This window comes from Lepisosteus platostomus, chromosome 2 (assembly GCF_059453375.1).
Source record: "Lepisosteus platostomus isolate fLepPlt1 chromosome 2, fLepPlt1.hap1, whole genome shotgun sequence".
In the NCBI taxonomy this organism is placed as follows: Eukaryota; Metazoa; Chordata; class Actinopteri; order Semionotiformes; family Lepisosteidae; genus Lepisosteus; species Lepisosteus platostomus.
In genome coordinates, this window is record NC_142612.1 from 9,197,573 (window position 1) to 9,223,549 (window position 25,977).

Consider the following 25,977-nt stretch of genomic DNA (forward strand, 5'->3'; position numbering starts at 1 on the left):
ATTCTATTTATCACCATCAGTCATTTAGGACAACATTGGATCATTCAGAGATCCTCGCTGAACTTCTGGAGTGAGTTTGCTGCACTGAAAGTAAAGGGGCCGAATAATTTTGCACGCCCCACTTTTCATTTTTTTATTAGTTAAAAAAGTTTCAAAAATCCAATAGATTTCGTTCCACTTCACAATTGTGTCCCACTTGTTGGTGATTCTTCACATAAAATAAAAAATTTATATCTTTATGTTTGAAGCCTGAAATGTGGCAAAAGGTTGAAAAGTTCAAGGGGGCCGAATACTTTCGCAAGGCACTGTACATTGTCTCTAAAATGAAAAATACCAGGTTTGGCATTAATTGGCCAGAAAATGTTTGAAGAGCACTTAATGACTCTGCATTGCATTGCATTTCAACAAACAGGTGACAATCCGATATGGACATATAAATATATAATGTATTATTGTAATCTGCCCAGTGCTAGTTTGGAGTTTGCTGGCCCAATGATTTTTTAAACAGCAGCATGCAGAAAATATATTGTAGCAATTTTCAGCTGATCAGCTAGGCAGACATAGGCTCCAAGATGTCAACACTGCTGTTTAAGGATTGAGGGTGTCTGGAACAAGCCTGTCAGTCCAGATTCCCTGGGTCCTTTCCCAAACTGGCTGGATGACATTCTGAAATCCATAAACTATGAAAAAACAGCCAAGAAGGGTCAAATGGCCTACTCGTTAAAAATCTTTCTTATGTTCTAAAATGGGGGTAATGCTGTTTTCTTACCCCTAAATGTGCTTCATGTGTCAGTTTCTCCATTTTGACACGCACATACAGTACAGTATATACCATACGTGTACTGTAGTTGCCACCGAAAGTGATTCAGGATTATTTTCATTCTTGTAAAATCCACGAAATTGGATTTAGGATTATTTTCATTCTTGTAAAAGTAGCATGTTTTGGGGCTGTGGTCATTAGGTCTAATATCCTACTACCTTGTACTACCTTAATGCAGGAAAGTGAAGCACATAAAACATATATGTTCTAACCTCTCAGGCAACTGCAGGCGTCAAAGGAGATAAAGGACGGGATGGGGACCCTGGTTTTCCTGGCCCTCCAGGAGAAAGAGGGCCTCCTGGCATACCAGGGTTCGGCCTCCCCGGTGAAACTGGGGAGAAGGGACTACAGGGTGTCCCTGGACTCCCGGGATCTCCTGGCATTCCAGGCAAGTGCACTGAACCGAGTGAAAAGGCATAGAAGAAAGTATACCCTTAACATTTTATCTTGGTTTGCTTTACCTTAACTATCTCTGTTGTCTTGATTGACCACTATACTTCTAAACTATCCCCAAGTTCATTATTAGTTCATTATTACCTGGTTTGCCAGCAGCCATATCACCCTGCAGCTCACAACTGGCAACCCACTGCAGCTAAGCAGGTGTGAGCCTGGTCAGTACCTGGATGGGAGACCTCCTGGGGAAAATGAAGCTCTTGCTGCTGGAAGAGGTGTTAGTGAGGCCAGTAGGGGGTGCTCACCCTGCGGTCTGTGCGGGTCCTAATGTCTCCGTATAGTGTGATGGGACACTATAGGAAAGTGAAGGGCATGACAAGCCACAGAAAGGCGTCACGGTCATCCACTGCAGCCAAGGAAGTCTCCAGTCGTGACGACCACATACTTATACCACTGGACCCAGGCTTCTGAACACCACCTGATTAATATTGACAGGACAATTTTATTTTAGTAGTCCAGGCATTTGCTTGATTACATTTTATTGGATCTGTGTGCTGTGGTGTAAGATCAAACTTAATTGACCTCATTTATGCATTGAACAATATTAAAACCCAAGGGTAGTCTGCAGATGTGATATCACCTGCAAATACACATTTCTTCATTATTGTTGTTATTAACCAGTTATTCAGGGTGACCTACAATGGGTTATACAGTATGTACTGTAAAGTAAAGTTAATCTTCACTATGTTCATTAAATGTTTACCCTGCATTTTGCATGTTGCATGCTGCATGTCCAATGTGTTTTGGTTTATATCAGAATCTGCTAAATATATTTGTCCATATATTTTAAGACTGTTTTTACTTAAAATATGCTGCATAATAATATTTTTTAAATAATGAAGAATCCTGGATTCAAGTTTTGCATTCAGTAAAGACACTTCTAAAGTTCAGACCATGATGCGGGGCGAAGAAAATTTGAATTTTATGTCATCTTGTTCAAATGGGCAGAACTGGCTGCAGTTCTTAATATTTCGCAATGTTGGCAATGTTTTGTTGCTCACTTTAGGTGTATCATTTGATGTGGGAATGGTATGTTTTGGTTTTCAGGACCAAAGGGTGATCCTGGTAAGGCAGAGGGTATACCTGGACCCAGAGGTGCGCCTGGTTTACAAGGACCAAATGGAATACCAGGAATCCAAGGTAGGCACTGTACTTCAGGAATTGTCTGTGTAGCATATACCAAACAGCTGAAACCCAGATTTGGATTTCTGTCATACAGTAAGTATCTTCTTCAGTGATCCTGAAAACCAGGGACAAAACACTCAAGAGCCTAGTTTTCTGCTGTGAGGAAGTCACACAGTCAAGCCCACCACATGGTAGCATTTGGAAAACAATAACCAAGACTAGAGAGTTTGCTTTCACCTATTAAAGATAGAATTAGGAAAACTTTGTCTAATCATTAAGCACAAACACATTTTTGGCAGTAAGTCCAAAGTTCACTCAATTGTTAAGGAAATGTTTTTTCCCATAGTCCAAAGTCATGCTGGTAGGCCAATTAGCTTCTGGGAAAGCATGCCCTTGTGTGGTTGTGTGCGTGTGTGTCTGTGTGTGCCCTGCAATGGACTGGAGTACTGTTCAAGGTTTAGCCCGCCCCTTGCTTGCCAGGATGGGCTCTGGCTCCCCCACAATGCTGTACTGGATAAAGAAAATGGATGGATGGACTAGACTAGTGTTTACCAGACTACAAAAATCCCAGAAGGGATCAAAACACACTGAAATTGTAAATATCTAATCAGTGCAACAAACCATTGTAATAGAAAATGTTTTAACATTTTACAACATACTATTAGCTAATCATGATAAGTTGATATAGTTTCACAATCATGAAAATATCTAACTTTTACTATAAAATGTATCCCAATCTTTTTCATCACTTTTTTGCAAGAATGGTTTGATTTGTTCATGGCGTTTGTAAACAGATGTAAATTTCTAATTTCACTTCATTTCCACTCTTTTATACACAAACCTCTTTCCTCTTGAGAACCCCATTTGCACTTCTTTCTCTCACCCTTCATCTCCACCCTATCTTCATCCTTGCAGCAGCTCCCTTGCTCATTCCTCATGAATAGAGAGAGAGGTCATGTTAGTCCCATCCTCAGAGATAAACTGGCATTTCCCCAGCCATACAAGTTATGCCAAATAAACATTAATACACTTACTCTCTATGTCACATTAATCAGAATAACAAATTAGTTAATTGGATTTAAATACATTATAAGCATTTACAAACATATGAAAGGTGCTGACAGCATTTTAAATCCTCGGAATTTAATGACTTTATTGTGGTTAGCATCCATCATTTGAAGCAGTAAATGCACTAATGATTCATGCCTAACTTCATGGTTCTATCACTACCAGTCATAAGCTCATTCTATTATATTCTTTCTAAGATAATGATACACTTTTTAAAGATTTAGAAACTTGTAGCCATCAATTGTATATGAAAATGCAGGTTAATCTTAAAGCAAATCCATGGATGTCTGGTAGATGCAGTAAGGGAAATTGCTCCTCATTATGCCAGAGTCATGCACTGGATATTTGGAGTTCAAACATATACAATATGGAGTGGACTTAAGATGACTTCAGGTCTCCTGTATAAAAGTCGCATCCATGACTAGTCTATAAACACTTTACAGTGGGAAACCTGATAATGTCTGAAGATTTTGATACTGTATTACTATTGGAAACACGGAAACCATTGTCAATTTTAAACATTTCTGCCAGATACTTTACAGTATGTACCCAAAGACTTCAATTCACAACAGAGTTTACATTTCAAAGATGATGATTCCTTTAAGTCTGCCTTTGTTTTGAGAAACGGTAAAGAGTACACAGTCAAGAAATTGCTAGCTAGTTTCAAGAGTACATTGACCCTGATCTGAGATTGATCTGTTGAGACAAAGACTAATACTTGAAAAGTGATGGCATTTTCTTTCTGCATACTGCACCATGTGTTGCACTAAAAGGGGAAATTGAACAACATCACAGTTTCACGTCTTTGTCTTTAGGTGATCGTGGTCCGCAGGGAGATCCTGGTAGACAAGGACTTCCAGGACCAAAAGGTGACACAGGTCCTCCTGGAATTGGCTTACCAGGATTGCCTGGGCCTAAAGGTAAGAACGTACGAAAAGTCATGAATGAGAGGTTTTCTCCTCTGGTCCTTTTGTTCTCGGTTTTCAATGCACTTCCATGCAGTTTCCTCTGGTTCATATTTCACTGATCATTCTGAAGAAGTCCACTGCCTTGTCAATAATGGGACATTTGAGCTTGAGTTTTTTTATACCACATTCTTCAATTCCAAACTCGAAAGAAAGATTTGGAAGAATGTGCAAAGGTCAGCGTGAATGAAACAAATTGTTCTGTCATGAGCATTTTTAGAATGTGTACTTTTTGTTATTTTTTCAGGATTCACAGGGATGCCAGGGAATGTAGGGCAGCCTGGAGCTTCAGGAAGTCCTGGAAAAGATGGTTTACCTGGATTTCCTGGCCCAGAAGGGCAGAAGGTAAGACACAATTCACAGCTCAGGATATGCGTGTGTCTTTCTGACGTTTGATTGTTAAGGGTCCCGTTGTGCCCATTTATCAAGATAGAAAATCAGTGACAGGACAATACGGAAAACTGGAAAAATATGGGTAGAATGAGTTCTATGAATTGCAGATCTTTACCTTATTCTTGGCAACAGCATGCAAACATACTAATTGTATAAATGAAATAATCTTGCAAGCTTATAATGGGCATTCTGACAACAGAATCTTCAACAAGATTTATCAGAAAGTGGAGTTGCTTGACTTCTAAGATCTATAATACATAGATTCTGTCTCAGAAAATCTGATGCAATGAAGATTTGGAGTGCTGACATAGTTCTTGTGTGGTCAGGCTGCAAAGGCAAAGCACTAACTCCCGTCCTGTTTTTCCAGTGCTGTGAATGGTTCCAGAGTAAAGTGGTACTCTAATAAAATTAACAAATACAAATTATGATCTACAGGATCCATGTAACATAAAACATTTCACAGGAGGATCCAAAGAAAACGAGTGCCCCATCAACTGCTAGTTTCCAAGAGGGTTATTTTATTAAGTTTTTAAACATGAATTTTAAAGATGCACAGAATCCACATCATCAACAAATCAGAGGTGAAAGTGTATTCTCCAAAGACACTGAGAGCAGTGTATCCTTCAACACCATAAGCATTAAGCAATCTAAGCTAGGAGGACAAAAGCTTAGGATAAAAAAAACGTAATACTGGTCCATCAGTGTTGCAGTGCTACAGCTCTAACTTTCAGTAGTCTTTATGATACATTTTTAGGAGTTTCTAAATTGTTTCCTGAGAACCAGATCAGTTCTGATGAGATATGTGGGGCACTGTTCCGTATACTGTATGTAACCTGTGTATACAGTACATTCTATACAGGCAGCAGCTTGTGTAGGCTGGGCATTTGCTGAACTATACAACTGCAGACGTCAAAGAAAATCTGAATTTTAAGAGCTTTTTATACTTATCTTTTTCTGTACTTAAATATGACAAATTTGTACTTTATAATAAAAATAAGAGAAAATAACTGATAAAAAGTTGTTTCATTATAGCAAACTACAGATTTTTAACAAATATTCCAACAAGTTATTATTAACAATCCACTGAGATGTTTTTTAAAAAAGAAATAATATTTTTTTTAAGTATGCTATACAATCTCTAGTGTATTTAATGGATTGTTGCCAAAGTTGGGCATGTGCCAAAATGCCTGGGCAGTTCTTGAAGTGCCCAGACATGCTGATCAGATGCCAAGTTAGCCTGAAGATTGATGCCATATCAGCATCTCTGTAGGCAATTGGTTAAGTGCCTAAAGCCATCAGATGGTGAAGAAAGACTTACAGTACAACACAGACAGCAGTAAAGAGGGTGAATTACTTATGTTGCTTATATGTGCGAAAGGGCACTGAGCCATTCGTTCCACTAAATTCACTATTTTTTTGCCAATGCTAGGTAAAACTAATAGAATATCACAAAATATAAGTACTCATTTTCATCAAGGGCTACAGTAGGTGTAAGAGAATAAGGAAAAAGGAGTTCAGAATAAAATACAGGATTTTTTTCATCCTTAAAGCAGTTGTGCAATATTTGATTTTAGAACAGAGTGATGTTGTTTGAATGAGGGATAATCCTAATTGGTTGAATTTATTTAGGGCATTTTTGCATCCAAATGATCCAAAAGTGCTTCTAATCTATTGGAGGTGACTCCCTTTTTCCATCTCTGAAATGTAGCACTGGATTACATGTGGAAATAACTATGCCCCAGCAGCCCTATTACACATTAGCCGAACTAATCTGGAGAAGTAAGAAATTGATAAAGAGAGTTATTAGAGGAAACAGTTACTTAAGGTTATTGCTGCTAAAGGGGGTTCCACAGATTACTGAGTCATGGGGTGCCCTTACACTCTCACACAAGGCTTCTGCATATTGGCTGACTTTTTATTTAATAAATAATGACAAAGTACATTTTGTGTGTGTTATTTGCTATACGAGGTTAGATTTTCCTACTATTAGGACTTGACGAGGACTGATTGATGCTAGTATATATTATTTTAACCTGACATGATCTCAACTACAGTTTCACATTCACTCACTTACACTTTGATGGTGGATTTGGCCAGGGCTCACTAAACAGACCAGGCTGGTGGCTGGGGTGGGTCCAGGAGGGTTCCAACAGAAAATTGTGTACACTAGATTTCCAATCAGAATGCTCAACCAAGCTGTCTACCTGGTCACCCTACTGTATATGCAAAACATTTTCCCTTCATAATAAGTAATAAAAATCAGATTTATTATACAGTAATTACAATACTGTACATTATTTCTGCACAAGATTTTTCATTGGATTTTGCAAAGCGTTTTCATTGATGCTAGCTTTTGCTTCCTTGCTTTGCACCAGGGTGAGCCTGGTATAGGTCTTCCAGGGCCTAAAGGATCAGCAGGGCCTCAAGGTGTCCCTGGATATCCGGGAGAGAAGGGAAACCCAGGGTTTCCAGGCATTCCAGGACTGGAAGGGCAGCCAGGTCCTCCTGGACCTCAGGGAGTGAAAGGTAGAATCTTCTGGTTTCTTAATGCGGAAACATGCTGTAAACTTGAGCAAACAACCTTTATGAGTGTGTGTAATGCATCTTTTGTGAGTATAAGAATCTAAGACAAAAGCTAGCATGTATATCCTTGAAGCAGCTGAATCTGAATGTTTGATTGTGTTGGTGTTCTTATGTATTAAGTTTGGATGCCTTTTAAATTAGTTTTTAGTGTTGGATGTTTTGCATGTTTATCACTGTTGACCTTTTTACAGTTAATGAGATATTTTATTTATCTTATGCTCTCTTCCGTGAAATAAAAAGGATCAATTCATGAGAACCTAATAACACGAGAAAGGTTACAAATCACAGAAGACTCTTTGGCCCATCTAGAGGTTGTATGATTTGTCCATGTTGATTCCAGGTGACTCCGGGTTTCCAGGCATACGGGGATTTCCGGGGCCCCCTGGTCCCCCAGGTTTCGGTGAGCCTGGTTTACCTGGGCCTGTGGGCCCCAAAGGATTACCTGGTCCAATCGGTAAGTCAATTCTCCTTCTCTGCTTCATCCTGCAGTATGCAGGGCAGTGTGAGGCCTGACTGAAGAGAATGCCTCTGTATCTTTAGTTCACTAGTGCTTTAGTGGGCACCTTTAGTGCACCTCTTCCATGTGTCAGCCTACCCAGAATTTGCACAAGTGAAAATGTTATAATTATTCCTGATGAGCGTGCTACTGATACATTAAAGATCCCTAGTGACAGTGATAATCCTGATGTCTAGAGGAACTATTTAATCCTTTTAATAACCAATAACCTAAACAAATCTTTGGGAATGCTTTTAGTGTTCTGATTTTGTATTGTTGCCCAATAGAACAGGGGCAGTTTCAATAACTGTTTTTATATATAAATAACTACTATATTAACAATAACTTATTTACTGTATTAATAACTCCTGGCCACATGAAAGGCTTATAATGATGTAACATTTTTTGTTGGATTCTTAGATGCATTGTACCCCCAGAAACTTAACATTTGTTGTGTAATACTGTGCACTTGACAGCATTATATGTCGTCTGCCAGATGTTGGACCAGTCTTGCATTCACATTTATTTATTTTGTAATGACCATTGCAGTTTATACAGTTTTTGCCTGTTTTAAGATCATCTGTGAATGTGACTAGGTCATTGATATAAATCAGAAAAATGGTGGTCCTAGTACAGATTACTGTGATATTCTGCTGATTATCAACCTGATTTGAAAATGTACCCTTTGCCTGCACTATGTTCTACTGTTCAGTTCCTAATCTAAATGCATTTTCTGGAGTACATAAATCTTGTAATTTAAGAATTAATCTTTTATGAAGCCTTCTGAAAGTCTTATTACATGCTGTGTTTACAACTGTTACAACTGTTTCTTGTTCAAAAAACTCTAATTAGTTACACAAGACCTTTTCTACATGCTAACTATTCCATAAAGTCCTGTTGTCATTCAGCTATCCCTCTAGTTCTGTTTATTTTTTGCAATAAGCTTAAATGTAAATAAAGTAAGCCACATTGCAGTTCATTAAACTCATTTTCTTTAAATGGAATTGGATGTTTTTATTCTACAGTATGTATTTTTAATGGATTTATAAAACCTCTTGGGCTTTCTAGTCCATGATTGTTTGCTCTTGGGAATAAGCTGGTCTGTGCTTTCAGCCAATCATTCTTAACTTTTCAACCCATTTTCTCTTGATTCCATATGTATACACTCCCATCTTATTCCTTTAAAACTCTATTTCCTTCATAGCCTGCATTCCTGAAATTGCTAACCTTTGTTAATACAGTAGTTCCAGTGGGCAGTCAGTGTTCCAGTATCATGATAAGTGTTCCAGGGTAATGATAAAACTCTACAAAGTTAAGGAAACATTTGAATGACACTTTTGTTGACAAGCATATCCAAACCATTTTTTGATATTATGAATGTAACCTGCAGGACGTCCGGGCTTGAAGGGTGAGAAAGGCTACCCTGGTGTTCCAGGACTGGACATGCCTGGGCCCCAGGGAGAACAAGGCTCTCCAGGTTTCCCTGGGCTGCCAGGATCTGTGGGATTACCTGGGACACCTGGACCTGCAGGGAGAGAAGGACTTCCTGGACCACAAGGTAAGTTTAAAGCCACAGCTGTGTTGACGGAAAAACAAAGACCTTATTACCTTAATCGCACCCTTTGTCTCTCAACAGTTTTATTGTTTTAAAATGTATATATTCAGTATATATATTAGAATATTGTATTTTAATATTACCTGTGTCATGCAACAACTATCCATTTTCAGATCCACCTTTCACATGTGCAAAATTCATTCATCACTTACATTTACCTATTTTTTTCCTTGGACATTTCCAGCAAGAGTTGAAAGTCTCTTCAGAAACAGAACAGATACACAAGCAATGAAAACCCAAACATGAAGCTTTAGAGAGGCCCACCGCAAATTAGGTTTTCACAGAACACTTAGCAAGACATGCAGTGTACAGATACTTTTGTCAGAGGCTTGGATATAGTGTGGTTTAAGCAAACCCCGAAAATACTCATACAACTCATAAAGCAGTTTTTAAAAGTTGTTAGATAAATGTATAGAAAGCAAGTCAAACCAGTTAATTTTAATACCAGTTATAGTCCATAATACAGTTACAATTTGTGTGATACTGAAGCAGCAACTTTGTACTCATCTCTCCAAGGTACTAATGCTGTATTAATGGCTTCCCATTCAAAATGACACATTTATAGATCAGTGTGAAATGAACATGTCTGCTTAGTGGAGGAGCTAAACTACATGACATGTATAGATGAATGTCTGCACAATATGGTACAAAGTGCTTGCAACAGAAAAAAAGGTGTAGAAATGGTATGGACAATTTCCAACAGGCCAATGAGTGTTGGAAATTAACAACAGTCTAAACAAGGGTCTTATTTCATAGAGCACTATTGCTGCCCGAATTGGCACACACATGCAGTATGCTAGGTTAATTATGTATCAATAGATGCCTACATAGCCATGGATGGTGTATCTCACGGTATTGTGAATTCCATAATCCAGAACAGACAAAGTGTGTCATGGATGGGTGCCAAAATTGCTCAGTGAAAAACACAGACTTAATAGCAATTATGTGAGTCTTCTCAACTGATATGAAACCAAGGAAGATGGATTATTGCCACAATCCAAACAAGGTACCAGGGTACTCACCACTTGTGTCATTCTGAGATACGACAGAACACTTGGACAAACGTCACCAAGTTCCAAGTAGAAGGGCAGAACCTTTTTCTTACACAGACACATTTAATTTCAGCCAAACTATTGTGTAACCATTGATGCATTCACTAGACTTGTTGACTTCCTTGCTTGCAGTCTATTTTCAAGAATTCTTTAAGGTGGCTTTCTGACATAGTTCAGGTGGGTAGCTGCGTCAGCATGCGTGGTCTGCAAAGGAACAATAGGTTCATTCTATGCTGAAATGTTGTGTTTCTTTCTCTTCGGCTTTCTGAAATGCATTGTTCCACAAAAGGAGTTCACTCTTTGTGATAATCTGCAGGCCCCAAGGGAGAAATGGGAGTGATGGGAATCCCTGGATTACCTGGATCTGGAGGTTCTAAGGGTAGTCCAGGTAACCCAGGACTGAGAGGTAAGAACCTTCTAGATTTACAGGTTCCATCAGAAAGTACGAATAAGTGTCTTCCAAGTAGTCTGTACAACTGTAGTTCAAAGACAAGCTTATGCGAAAGGAAGATAAAGCAATGCCATTAGGTTTATTGCCAGAAAAATAATCTGAAGTAGAGAAGTGGCGTTGGGGCGATTATGTTTTAAAACATTAAGTTATTCACCTTTCTATATAACACCACTTAGTTCTACAGAATGTTTACAAATAGTGAAGTAGGAAATGAAGAAGCCATTGAGCCTTTGCTGTCATATTCATACTGCATATTTCTTGAAAAAGGTTTATATGCACTCAAAGCTAAATATAACAGAGATGAAAGAGTTCTGTAAGGAATAGTTGGCCAGAAGTCTTCCCAGGCAATGTGAGAGACTGATTAACTCATTTTTTTCAATAAATAATGACAATGTAGAATTGTTGTTGATTTTGTCCACTATTATAAAATGGTGTGGATTAATTGAAGGTGATTCAGATATGTCTGGATACTGTATGTTAAAGCAGTAGCAGCCAACCATTCAGAAAGAGAGTGCCAAAAGTTAGTCCATGCATTTTGTGCCATTGATAATTTTTAAATATAGTCAATAGCCCTATTTACATTATGATTAATAAAAAATGTCATGCTAAAATATAATATCTAAAATTAATAAATTATTATGCATGTCTCGCCATTTATCCTGATCCTTGGTCTTGATATCCCTTGCTGGGTTCTCCAGTCTTAGGCTCGTAGCTTGACACTTTAAGCGGCATGCAAACCTCTGAGCGTTCAGTTGTTAACCAGATACTAGTGGGACAAAGAACTGACTTCCTTGTGAAAATACCAGTTCACAAAGGTATTGTATGTTGATCCATATGCTGAAACAGTGAAAATGCCCCAGACAAATTTCACTGGCAGGGACTTCCAACAGGTAATGATAGAGATGCTGCGATCACTTTCAGTAGCCTGAAGTGTGTCTTATGTACCATAAATTGCTAACCCCTGTGTTAAACTATAAATCTTAATCTCACCTCTTCACCACTCTGTATGGTATTTCACTGGACTTTTTGTGCTTTTCTACCAGGTGATCCAGGGCTAAGTGGGCCCAGGGGAATTGATGGTGACCCAGGCTACAAAGGAGATAAAGGGGAGCCAGGTATACAGGGACCCGCAGGAAACATGACTGATGTGGAAATGGAACATCTAAAGGGTGAAAAGGGAGACCAGGGAGACCAAGGTAATAATAACAGGCTAACCCACATAGTGATGGTAGTGCAGCAACTGGAAGATTCAAGATTAACTCAAGGAAACATGAGAAAAATGGTGTTACAAATTCTTGTAGCACTTCACCTGCATAAAATAACCAAAAGACTTGAAGATTTCTATGCTGCAAGATATAATGAAGATATACAAACAATTATGGCAATCCAGAGAAACTTTTGCAATAGAAATTGAGACCTTTCTCAGTAGCTGCTTTCAAATAGTAGCAGTTTATCATTGAACATGCACCAAGACAATCCATAGCAGTATTAGCACCACAGGATATCAGAATCAGAGATACTTTAAGTCAGGAACCTTTTAGGTAGATAGGTAGGTCCCTTTGCAGGCCATAAATACCCATGGGAAATGGGGGACATCACTTGCCCCTACCTGGGATTGAACCTGGGACCTTCTGGTCAGGAGCTAGATACCCTTGCCATCTGAGCTACTACAGCCTCTCATTAACTTTTTACCTGGGTAAATTTCTAAGAGCCTGACAGCAATCATTTTTTTATGGTAATAAAGTATTTTTTATCCAAAAGTAAAACAAGCATCACCAGTTACATCACTCTAAATCGCTGTAGACCTTTCTTTTACTACTATATGTCAAGATTTTTTCATCAACACAAATGATCTAATTAGCAAGGTAAAACATTAAAATAATAAATAATGAAGTAAAGTAAGAACACAAAAACAAATAAGACTAAGGCATTTGATCAAACTTGCTTGCTTATTGTCTTTTTTTATTTCAAGACTTTTTATATTGTTTACTGAATATTACAAAACATAACCCTCCAGTATAATGATGAATTAGGGTTAGAATTTAACCTTTTGCAGACAATTGCAGGCAACTAATCTGAGTAATCCGAGTGTCTGCTCAAGGGTACAACTTCTTTGCTGCACCAGCGATTTTAACATTAAAGTTAGAAGTCCAGAGCTCTAACTTTTACTTGACAGTGCTGCCTCAATTCTGAGGCTTTTACTCATGAGATATTCACCAGCCTTTTAGAAGTCTTTGTTGTGTTGGATGTAATATAGCATATTAAAAATTGAAAGTTAAGGAAAACCAGTGAAACAGCTCTATTGATGATCTCTCCTGTCTCACAGGTCTCACTGGAAGCACAGGGCTGAAGGGGCACCAGGGAGAACCAGGCTCTCCAGGAATGCCTGGGAAAGATGGGGAGCCAGGCCTACCTGGCCATCCAGGTAAATATGAATAGTAGGACTTTATCATTGAACCTGTACCATTGCAATCCAATGGAAGTATTAGCACTATAGGATATCAAGAGTAGAGATATTATAATTCAGGATCATGTGACTTACACATAGTGGCTAATTTAAAACAAGCAGTAACAAGCCATGTGACGTCTTGAGTAATATAATTCCCCCATCAAGTGAGGATGTTTAATGAAGCACATAAAATGAGCTTTCTCAAGGTGGTGCATCATTATATGAACATAATAAAGTTTGTAAATGAAAGGAAGACATTTCTCCAGGAAGTTCTCAGGCACAGCATCCCAGGGCTTGTGTACTGTATGTCCATGAAAAACCATTGACAAACGCAATTGCATTAAAAGTCAGTTTATCTAAAAAAAACAATATGTTATATGAGGTAAACACTAGCCGCCATTTACTGGATGCCACTTGATTCGGACTTGTACTGTATATCTTGCCAATTCCCTTGACAACCTAAGATTGCATTTTTGTTTAACTCAATAAACCTTTACGTGGATCTTCTCAGCAAAATGGTCTCCAAATATTTGTGATACATCACTTGAGACGTTGTTCCTATTTAATAATAAAGAGCATGTGTTAGAAAAATATTTTATTGTGTCATCTTCAGAATATCCTCTTCAACTTTGTAAGAAGTTTTAAGAAATTCAGTGGTAATGCTTGCTTTGAAAACTCTTCAGAATTTGATTGCTCTTTAATGTCTGATCTAGGTCTCAAGGGTGACACAGGTGTCCCAGGTGAACCAGGGTCTGTTGGTACACCAGGACCTAAGGGCAGCATGGGAGAAATGGGCCTACCGGGTAGGTGACATGGAGTGGGATCTGAATGTCATTCAGTGTTGTGTTTCACATAGCTGCCCAAAAGACAGCTATACATTTTCATTATAGAAACAGCAGAAACCTACATGAAAGGTTCAAGCAGAAAGAAATAAGCAAAAGCATTGTTTTGGCTTATTTTATTTTATTTGTCTTTTATCTCTACTTGCACCTTTGCAGCACAATAGTTTATACCTTTCCCACTCTCGAGTACTCTAAAACTCCAGTATTATGATATTGTTATATAACGTCAATATATATTTTTATAAGAAAGCCATATTTCAGATAACATTTTACAGTACACTGAGATCCTGAAAGAATTGTTTGTAAATCAAGTAAAACAAACAGGGTGTAGTTTAAATTACTTTCATAATATACAGTGGCCTATTCAGTCACATAAAATGCTTAATTTGTATTTAGATATATTCACTTTAAAATACCTTTTAAGTTTGAATAAATTCCTGACTACCTTTGTAGATTCCAATTCAAAAGTATCCAAATAAATGTCTTTTTCCCCATTTTTGTGTCATACAAGTTTAATCTGAATGAACACTCGATTGTACCATCAAGCGGAGAGCTTGTTGCCATGGTCATGGTCATATTCATGGTCAGGAAATTCTTGCATTTGGTATTGTTCTCAAGAGTTAGGGAACATCATGTTGTTACTCAAAATCCGCTTCCGGCTGAAAATACTCTGCAAGACGTGGACCTTTTCTATCCTGAGCACAAAGATATGAGTTCTGGTTGACAGCTATATAAAATAGTAATTCGACTCATTTTTCAGATAAAGAGATCTGCTCTGAAATTGAACATGCATTCCAGTGTGATAAAAAAAAAATCTTTCACCACTGTTCAGTCTGGATTCTACCCAAATTACAATTTCCTAACCTAACGCTTTCTGCTATTCAATTGTAATTTTGTAAATCAGTTATGTTCTATTTGATTGAATCTTCCTGCTGTGTGTTGTCTTCCAGGTCCATTTGGACCAAAGGGTAGTAAAGGGCTAGCTGGAACACCTGGGTACAAGGGTTTTCAAGGAGTATCTGGGGAGAAGGGGGAGAAGGGGAGTGCGGGACCACCAGGCATCGGATTGCCAGGCTCGAAGGGAGAAAAGGTGGGCTTCCCTTACTTTTTGACGTGGACAAAGCTTACAACTGTGTGCTCTAGACATCAGCCTCTCTTACAGGTTGCGTGTTTCTAACAGCAGAATAAAATGACTCGTTCTTTGTGCGGTTAGGGTGAGCAAGGTGTGGTTGGCTTGGAGGGAATCAAAGGGGAAAAAGGACTGAAGGGCTCAGTAGGAGTTCCTGGAATGCACGGAAAACCTGGGGAGAAAGGAGACTCTGGAGGTCAGGGGTATCCAGGTAAGTCATTCATTTTCATTGTTTTCTACTATGGTCACTTCAGAGGTCCTTTTTCACATCAACAAAGTCAAAGTGCTGTACAATAGCACACATATAACACACAAAATGATCAAAAAGTAAGTGTGTAAAATGCATAGCAGACTTCATGTACTGTATACCATGAAAATTGTAAAGCAGAAGCCAAAAGTAAAACTAAATTGCATATTAATACTTTGAATGAACTTTTAGATCTTTAAGAAAGGTTGGAAAAAGAAGACTGCCGCTGACTCTCTGATGGATTTGCAAATGAGCTCTAACAATGGACTGATGCGTATGAGAGGGCTCTATTACCCACTATGTGGAGTGTGGCTTTCAGTAGAGTAAGAAGGCTTGTACAGTATCTGTAGATCTCAGATCAATAGCTGAACTATACTCATGTAGTATGTAGTACCTCCTTAAATAATCTGGAGATTGACCATTTGGTGTCTTATATGTGAAACGCAGAGTCTGGCTGTCCACTCTAAATTTCACCTGTAGCAAGTTTCATCTATAGAGAATTGGAGTTATTTGCTAATGCGAAGTGGTTACCCTTACAAGCTGAAGAATTGTAGAAACAAAATAACCTATTTAGTAACTTAAAACCTAGTAAGATTTTCCAGTAGTCTTACCCTGTTGTAATAAAGATAATTCAGCATCTGTTGATATTTTACTATCATAGAGAAAGATCAAGGTTCTTAATTGAGCAATGTTATGAAGGTAAAAGAAAGACACCCTTGCATTGTTTTTAACATGTGCTTCAAATGATAACACAACTCAAAAGTAACACCATTGTTTTACAACTTCCATCAAATTGAGAGTTCAGCACCATCAACACAATAATGTCACTTTGAGGTCACTTTGGAAAGCTGATGTTGAGGACCAACCTTACTGTAGTTAACAAGTAGACACAGGCTTTTTCTGGCAAGCTCGAAAGAAGGAAATACTTCCATAAAATTTAAAACAACTCAGCCCTTTTTCCTGAAATTGACTTCTGTTCTCTTCAGTGCTTAGAAAGGCCTTTTAGTTTTCAGATCTAAAAAAGGGAAGCAGAAATTTCCTCCTGCTTCGATCTGTGGGAAGTGCAGTGTCTTTTTTCTATAGCTTGGAAGATGAGAAAGAGAGAATCATGGCATGCTCTATTTGGGTTATAGTATACTGTCATCTTCCTGGACTAGCTGTTACTTTGGGCATGATTCACTTAGCCTAAGTTTCACTCCAAGTAATGACTTTTAGTATACTTTATTAGGGCAGGATCAGCAGTTTGGTCCTAGACCATGATAAAGCTACCCCTTAGGCCATCCCATGTTTTAGTTCTACCTTAGTGGCAATTCTGTTGGTGGGTAGTTGTAAAGGGCATACTAAACACCACCCTTATTTTGACCTGTGCCATTTTTGCCGTCTTTGTGTAAAGGCAAAATTGTATAAAACGCTAAATGGTCATGCCAAGAGTCATAATTCTTAATGCAACCCCAGCACACACCAATTAGTAGTAACCAGAGGTCCAATAAGCCAGCTTTGTGGCCCAACATGCCCAGAATGTTCGAGATGCCATGTTGGAAATGCCAACACCACAGAAAGTAATGGATGGCCGTGGTTATGTTAGGTTATTTATACATTTGAAATATAAACACTGAGTATCTGCCAGGCTAAGAATATGTGTGATTTTATATGGTACATTCTAAAAAGTATTTGGTAATCATGGTTTTCACAGATTTTAGCACAAAAATAAATCATATTGTGCATATACTTATAACAGAAACAAGTTAAGAAAATCCAGAAGTGTTAATGATCATGTTAAGATCAATCTGTCAAAGGTTGGACTGTCTCTGTACTGACTTGGCTCTGATCCTGCAGGTAGTCCCGGTCCCCCAGGAGAGAAGGGCGTAGTGGGGTTACCTGGGATTCCCGGAGACCCTGGACTACAGGGAAGGCCAGGTATGTAAAGGCAGATAGCAGCTTCCTATCACTTCATCCCTTCTCGTTTCCTTGATTAAAATGGATACAGTAACTCTCCTTAGCTTCACTACAATTCAGCAGAAACAAATGACCGGTTTCTGGCAATTTCAGTCAGTGTTGGCAGAAATGTACAGTATACATTTTCAGTTTCTTCCCAGAAAATGTAAGCCCATTTTTTCTGTAAAATAAAGAAATAATGTATATTGCTCGGGACAATCAAATGTTTTTGGCTTCAGAAGTGAGAAATCAATACTTGTCTAAATGTTATGTGAAGGTGAACCAGGACTTCAAGGACCTCCTGGTGCCCAAGGAGAGAGGGGTGAGGCTGGTAATGATGGTATACCAGGAACACCTGGAGAGAGGGGTGACCCAGGTGAGCACAGTATACACACTGTGGACTCGACATCCACATGTGTACAATATATAAAAGTGAAATAACAAAACACCCGTAAACACCACCTTGAAGAAATAAATAAAAAAGCTTAAAAAACTATAGTTTATTGAACAAAACACAAACTAAACAAACTGATATTCACACTGTATGATGTATAACTGCTGTGAGGTCAAGAGCCCAGCATGTTACGTGTTACATTCCACACTAGACACACTGACATTAACAAACCCTTTCACACTCAGAAGAGGACATGAATCTCTGTCTGGGAAAAGTAGTTTCCAGAAAAAAACCCTAATATTACACAGACGAACATGCACTTTCAACTGTCAAAGTCAAACTTTGGTCCTCATACAGATATGTTTTCAAATAAATGAGAATGGAATTTTACAGACAGATTAAAAAAGAAATGAATAATACTTACTCTATATGAAAAATGCATCTCCTTTACCCTTAAATATGAGTACCTTGAGTGTGCAAATGCAGTACCTTTTAGCTTTCTCTACATAAATGAAGATGGGTTATAGACCAAAGCATTGTCTCTGTCAGAAACAGGCCAATATAGAACATGTCTATGTGCTACACTACAAGCTTCATTCCTTGTCATATTTTTATAGGCATTCCAGGAATAGGCACCCCAGGGGCACCAGGTACTGCTGGAAGTAAAGGTAAGATTCCTGAAATCACCGTTTCTTAATCCTAGAATATTAAAGTACACTAATAGTTTAATCTTTAATCTTGAAGCATTAAAACCTGAATTAATTATTTGGTTATTTCCATTGTCAGTGGTTTTCTTTTGGGTTTGTAGTTATCTTTGAGATCGATTTTGCTCTTTCATGAATGCCTAATGACTTGAATATAAACCATCCTCACCCTGGGACTGTTGTTTTCACTGTTTTGATGTTTTGCCATTTTTCTGGGATTTTCAGGGGATGAAGGAATCCCTGGAGAACCTGGTATTCCTGGCACTCCTGGCATTCCTGGCATCAAAGGGGACAGGGGGCTGCCTGGTTTCCAGGGACTGCAGGGTCAGCCAGGAGAACGGGGTCTTCCCGGTCCAGCCATGCATGGGCCGAAGGGAGAGAGAGGACAACCGGGCGATCCTGGACACACAGGTAGACACAATGCAGCCTTAATCATTCTCCGTAAAGCGCACCTGAGAAGGTGTTTGAAATATAAGGTACGCTAGATTTATGCAAATAACAGCCACAATATTTCCATTTCCAAAGATAGATGACCCAGATGAGCACGTTGTACTCACTGTATATCAGACATTTAAGAGTAACCATTTCGGGTATCTTAATTTGATTGCACTTTTATGTACTGTTTTGAAGGTTTTAATTTTAATTTAATGAAAATCTTGTGGTGGTTAGTAGTGCTGCCAAACAGCTCTTTGTTCCAGGGTCTCGATTTCAGGCTGGGGTACCTTCTGTGTGGAGTTTTTACATTCTCTAGTATCCATGTGTGTTTTATTTTCTGAGTGCTCCTGTCTTCAGTTCTGTGGCAGTGAGAAATTTAATCCTTCTCCTCTGGGTTCCCGAGAAGCTGTTTGAAATATAAGATACACTAGATTTAGCTACAGCTACAATATTTCCATTCCAAGAGACTAGTTAGCCATCTTTGGGAAGCTTCACTCCTTGTTAGGATGTATTTTCTGTGCTGTTTAGGTTCACCCGGAGCCCCAGGACCTCCTGGAATCCCAGGAAATGTTGGGGCCAAAGGAGAGAAAGGATATCCAGGCTTTAGTGGACCACCTGGACTACAGGGGGAAAAGGGAGACAAAGGAGAATCTGGAATTCCTGTAAGCCAAACATGGCCTATACGTTTATTATGGAACTAAACTGAAGACCTGACCTGCCTGCATGTGAACTGCATGGAGGATTTTAAATAAAAAGTCTGAAATAGTGGATGTTGTGTGAGAAACCAGGGAGAAATAAATGGACCGGTACAATTTTGATTGTATTCATTTCTGTTTGGGTTTAAATGCAGGGAAACACTGGTCTTCCTGGATTAAATGGGCAAAAGGGAGAAAAGGGCATCCAAGGAGTTCCTGGATTTCAAGGTCAGTATTTCTCTACATTTACCAGAGGTTCTAGAATGCTTGAGTATTCCTCAAAGCCTTAATCACCTCTGTTAAACAGGTAAAACAACAAGATTTTGCGATATTGTTGTAATTTCCAGAGTGTATTAAGTAGACATCAACATGTATTGTGCTTTATCATTAGGAATGAAGGGTGAAACGGGAATATTTGGATTCAAAGGAGAAGCAGGCGACAGAGGTCTCCCAGGCATCAAGGGTAAGTGAAAATATGAACTACAGGGCAACATTACTGAGGCATCACTGCCATGGTATTCAAATACAGTAACTATGGCGACAGTAAGCCAAAGGGAGTAGCAGCCTCTTTCCTTGTTTAACCTTCAGGTTAATATACCTTAACTTGCCAAATACTTCATGTGTACTGTAGGACAGAGACCGTAAGAAACATCTATAAGGATTTTTAAACCTTGATATAAAGCTCCACTGTTAACACAAAATTACAAGCTATCTAACCCCCATTTTATTACTATAAAGTTTCTCTAACGACTCAAATACACAGAAAACACAAATATGGTTTTCTGTTCCAGTGCACATAATCTGTGTGTCTGCACATCTGTGTGTTGTTAATGTACTAATGAATGTACTAAATAATACTTCTGAATGACACCACATTTGTTCTGCAGGTGCTGATGGTCCCCCAGGACCTCCAGGTCCCTTCATCTCTATTAAAGGAGACATTGGTTTTCCTGGCCCCCAGGGGCCAGTAGGGCCCCAGGGACTGCAGGGCTACCCAGGACCTAAAGGACAGCAAGGTGACATTGACTTTTCTGTTTGTCAGTCATGTTGAATTTATAACTGTATATGAATGCACATACTTTACTTTTTTGTTTCCATTTCCTGTAGTAAATACTGTATATTTCATAATATCCAACCAGACCTCTTCAGCACTTTGCACCTACTTTATACATATTGAAATTGGATCATTATACTTAACATTAATATGTCTTTAACTGGGGAGCTGCGCCAGTGTGAGTTGGGTGCGAAGGAGAAAGTAAAGGTTAATTCCAAAGTAAGTTAAGTAAAAAGAAGAAACACAATGTTCTTCTCACACCTGAAGAAGGGTCAGCAGCTGAAATGCAGTGTTTATTCTCTCTACCTTTCAGAGCGGATTTAATCTTTGTCTATTCAATAATATGTCCTGTCATTTAATAATTAGCACATGAGAAAATGAGTGCTAATTACCCTACTATATCAGCCAAATATATGTTTACCTGCACCTGTTAAGAAACAGACTATATGAAACATTTTTTTTCCATTACAAATAAAAAGATAACTGGCTGCATCACAGGTATAAAAATTCACAAATTGTTGATAGATTATATTTAAGTTTATGTTTGAAATAATTATATATGTTTAAGGACGTTTGCTTTTAATAAGCAGATGAAAGTGAGATAAATATGTTGAAATTCATTGCTTTCAGTGATTGCAGTCAAAAAACAAAAAACATCAATATCAAGTATAACTGTTACTATTAATTATCAGTATTAAATGTTTTTACATATAAATCATAACTAAAAATTAAAGTAATTTAAATTTATGAGGATGGGGAGCAAAATCCCAAATTAAGTTAATCTATAATAGGCTAACATACTCTATTTGCTCAGTTGGATTTGATGTAGAAAATAAACGTTAATTACTATTTTTATTAATGATGTTGCATTTCAGTAAATACATGAAATGATATTTTGCAGTGATTTTATTTTTAAAAAACCTATTTAGACATGAAGCTTCTAGCAAAGTAAAATGAATAGATTTTGAAATTCTAATTTGATGCGTAGCATGTGAATTCAATGCTATCGGTTTTCTCAACAGGTGTGACTGGCCCACAAGGAGTGTCAGGGGAGGAGGGCATACCTGGTTATGATGGCAGGCCTGGACAGAAAGGAGAGCCTGGACCTATTGGCCCTGCAGGTTAGAATCATTAGCAGATTGTCACAGGAGCAGGTCCTGACTCCCATGTAGTGCATAGTTCAGGACCCCGTGAAGACGGTAAAATCTGGAAGTGACTGGAAAAGGGCTATGGGGAAAACTTGGATAGGAATGGAAGGGATGGCTAACAGGGGGAGGTGTAGACAGTGATCCAGGTGCGTGGGGGAGGCAAGTCCAAAACAGGAAACTAAGGCACAGTCCAGGGTCCAAGTGCCGGGAGATCCATCCAAGACAAGACAGGGTTAAAATCCGGAACGGGATCCAGAACAGGAATAGGAGGTTAAAAACAAAATGACGAGGCCAGGCGCTCCGAGCCCCGGACTCAGCTAGGTCAGGGCGCCGATCGGAAGCCTAAGCCTTCAAGCCGCGGATGAAGGGAAACTTGATGCTAGGCGGGTCCGTCTTCCAATGCAGAGCCCTGCGCTTCCAGACCACCGGGTTTATATTAAGGACGGTGGTTCCAGGGACAGGTGTACGTGACAATGAAACAAAACACAAAAGGGTCGGAGCGCCCTCTAGAGGAGGGATGACGATTGTGACAGTACTCTGCTCCTGAAGCTCTCCCGTTCAGAACCTAATCTACTGTATGTTCAATAATCTTTAAGTAAAAACTGTACATCATAAGTAAGTGTTATATGGTGGATTAACCCTTCATTATAATTTATTTGCAACTTGATTCATAAATATAAAAACAAAAAAGCTTTCCTGTATTTAACACTACTTTGCAATAAGAGATATTAATCACACCCCAGAATTAGATGTATTTGAGGATGTTTATAAAGTATTTGGGTATAGCAAAATTTGGCTTAACATGCCTGGCCGAGGGACATCCCACTGGCTATAGGACGAGGAGATGGGGACGCCCATGCAGAGTGAGGAGTTAATCAAGGGGTAGCTGCAAAGGCACAAAAGTGATGCAGGAGGCAAAATGTAAAAAGAGGGAATTGCATGTTATATAAAGATTATGGAAATAATGACAGGAATGATTATAATTTAGAACAGCTAGAGTTAAAGGTCTGGTTGTCGTCATCCACAGCCAGACTTTAGTTATGAACTTCATTTTATTTTTTATTTAATTGGAAAATGTTATGGAGTGGCAGAGTGATGCAGTGGTTTGTTGGGGGCCCTGGGTTCAACACTCACATCAAGGTCAATTTTCCTAGAAGCCATTTATTCTACCAGTGTGTCTGTGGACTGTGGATGGAAACCAGAGCACCCATGGGAAACCTACGCAAACAAGGGGAGAATAGACAAAATCCATGCAGATAGTGGCCCAGGTCCAGAATTGAACCCAGGGCTGTGAAGCAGCAATGCTAAGCACTGTTCCATCGTAGATACTCCCATCCTTCATTGTATCTGCTTTTGCTATATTACAGATTAAGATAGTAGAATTGTCTCCCCTTTAACATATCAGAGCCCTTATTCGATTACAGTCTTGCTCACGATGCCTTGGAGTGTTCTTCACCATATTAGAAAGCTGGAAATTTGGTGGCTTCATTTGTTGAAGGCTACTGGCTGAGTCATTTTGTAGTTGGAATGAAAGTGTCAAAACAAGTGTCTGCAGAAGACTGTCTTGAAAGCTATTGCTGTAGTTGATGTGAAGCAAAATTCTATCTGGTGGTTTTGCTCATGATTTGACAGCTGAGAGTCTCCATTTTATTCCACTAAATTCAGTGACATACCATACAATAGGTATAGTTGTTATTAGTGCTGCAGTGTTTTTGTTGCTCTAATTTTTGTATTACAACATATCCCTCATTCTCATCCGAAAAGTAATATAGTGTATTTAAATCTCTTTTTGGTTATTGTATTATATTTCTTGGCTCCCTAATTTGTATTTCTGCTGTTGTTGCAGTAGGTTTGCTACTGTATGTTTGTTCCTGTCACTTACTAAATGACACAACAGGGGTCTGTTTATTGTGTGCAGTCTTTGTTAGCTTTTTTATTCTGTAGATCTCAAATGGTATGGCTCTCATTCTAATGGAACCATGGCACTTGCAGTATAATAAGGGAGTAAGGTGATTATATAAATACACAGGTGACACATTCATATTCTTTTTTTAATATTCTTGTAATATTCACGCCATTATTTTTAGACAGATTTTTTCTACTGTTTTTAGCAATGGTTAAAAGCTTAACCACACTTCCCCTTAGGTATCTTCTTACTTATTATTGATAGATGTTATAATTCTTTTGTTACTCTACTGCCTATCATTATCAAGGACTATTGTCATTTTTTAATTCTGTCCAAGGCTAAAACTGTTATTTATAAGAAAAGTTGCGATCTGCAAAGTTTATCATACGACGATGTGTGCACTATAAATGTCCATTCATGTTTTCAAACCTCGCTTTCAAACTCCTTTGTCAGGCCCAAGGGGATATCCCGGACCTCCAGGCCCAGACGGCCTGCCTGGACTAGTGGGCCCTCCAGGGCAGTCGTCCAAAGCTCATGGCTTTCTCATCACAAGACACAGTCAGACAGTGGACGTGCCATCGTGTCCAAAGGGGACAATGCTAATCTACGATGGCTATTCTTTGTTATATGTGCAAGGCAATGAAAGGTCACATGGGCAAGACTTAGGTAAGTCTCAGTAGCATGATGTAATAGGGGTTCTGGTGTATGAACAGTAGACTATGATGGTGCAGCTCGCATAGGATGCTAAAAGTGTTTGGATCTGTCAGTTCAGGGAACTAATTCTTCTGTGATAAAGGTCTGGCGTTCAGTTTGGCTGTACACTTACAGCAGGTATACTTGAGAAAGGTTCGACTTCTTGTGATGGAATAGGAGATGTGCAGGTTCAGTTTTACTCAGTGAAATGTGTACATGTTGGTGACCACGGTTCAGTATTAAGAATTATTGTGGTAAATTTAGTGAATTAAAACACTTTCAGTATTAGTCAAATTTCTTGTTGCATTTTTTGTGTTTATTTACTGGGTATGTTAAACCATGTCTGGAGTGATATAATAGAGGAATATCCTGTGCTGTTATTGATCCTTTCTTGAATATACACTGCTATACAGTATGTATAAATTGTCCATCACTTAAAAAAGTAAGATTTGAAATAACATTTAGAATTTTATACTCAAATTTTATATTCCATAAAATATTAAGGAAATGATCTCCATGCTATTAAGATGATGCTTTCTGCTTTTTCTTGTTTTCCAGATATGTGAGAAATATAAGACCTCTGTTAAAAAATAGATGTTACAAGAGGGTTGTTTAGTGTAATTATGTCTATGAATTACCTAATGTTTATTCTTCACTGCTCACTTCAGGTACTGCCGGGAGCTGTCTCAGAAAGTTCAGTCCCATGCCGTTTTTGTTCTGTAACATCAATAACGTTTGCAACTTTGCTTCAAGAAATGATTATTCCTACTGGCTCACCTCACCTGAACCAATGCCAATGAGCATGGCTCCTATTACTGGTGAAAGTATTAAGCCCTTCATCAGCAGGTAAGGACTTTAAAGTATCAACACTGGTTATAATTGCAATTTCACAATTAATCGCACTTCTCTGTGCACTTCTCTGTGTCCTAAAGTCATTATGAAGTTCTAAAAGTCTTTATAAAGCAATACTGCATGAATCCATCGTACTGCATAATTTCTTCTTACTCTTTGATAACTGGATATTGCTTCCTCACAGGCACAGAAAAGAAAAAAAAAATTTGCTGAAGTAACTGTAAAATCATTTAAAATTTGTCAATATTATTCTGTGAAGCAACCGGTATATAAAAGCAGATACAAAAGTATGTCTTTACCATAGTTTCCATACTTATGTATGTAACAGGTCTCTTATTCTCTCAGACTTCCACACCAGGTTTTCCATTTTGCTGCACTTCATGTGTTATTTTCCATAAAGTTTTAATCTCAGCTTTACAGCTCTGCAACTACTTGACATAATGCTCCTTCCAGTTCTCCATTACTCAATATTC

General features: G+C 38.5%; 1 protein-coding gene across 2 annotated transcripts in view; it reads left to right on the plus strand.

The window, feature by feature from the left end:
- col4a1 (collagen, type IV, alpha 1) overlaps positions 1-25,977 on the plus strand; it is an 87,666-nt gene that overhangs the window by 56,525 nt on the left and 5,164 nt on the right. For both annotated transcript variants that reach the window (XM_088597030.1, XM_088597037.1), the window contains 24 exons: positions 1,040-1,208; positions 2,321-2,413; positions 4,282-4,386; positions 4,679-4,776; positions 7,200-7,350; positions 7,748-7,861; positions 9,294-9,461; positions 10,887-10,976; positions 12,065-12,217; positions 13,348-13,446; positions 14,184-14,273; positions 15,263-15,402; positions 15,526-15,652; positions 17,525-17,605; positions 17,901-17,999; positions 18,635-18,685; positions 18,947-19,132; positions 19,685-19,818; positions 20,007-20,079; positions 20,243-20,314; positions 20,739-20,867; positions 21,928-22,026; positions 24,413-24,625; positions 25,321-25,498. In XM_088597030.1, the coding sequence (XP_088453156.1) occupies positions 1,040-1,208; positions 2,321-2,413; positions 4,282-4,386; positions 4,679-4,776; positions 7,200-7,350; positions 7,748-7,861; positions 9,294-9,461; positions 10,887-10,976; positions 12,065-12,217; positions 13,348-13,446; positions 14,184-14,273; positions 15,263-15,402; positions 15,526-15,652; positions 17,525-17,605; positions 17,901-17,999; positions 18,635-18,685; positions 18,947-19,132; positions 19,685-19,818; positions 20,007-20,079; positions 20,243-20,314; positions 20,739-20,867; positions 21,928-22,026; positions 24,413-24,625; positions 25,321-25,498 (2,912 nt within the window). The remainder of the gene's footprint in view (positions 1-1,039; positions 1,209-2,320; positions 2,414-4,281; positions 4,387-4,678; positions 4,777-7,199; positions 7,351-7,747; positions 7,862-9,293; positions 9,462-10,886; positions 10,977-12,064; positions 12,218-13,347; positions 13,447-14,183; positions 14,274-15,262; positions 15,403-15,525; positions 15,653-17,524; positions 17,606-17,900; positions 18,000-18,634; positions 18,686-18,946; positions 19,133-19,684; positions 19,819-20,006; positions 20,080-20,242; positions 20,315-20,738; positions 20,868-21,927; positions 22,027-24,412; positions 24,626-25,320; positions 25,499-25,977) is intronic.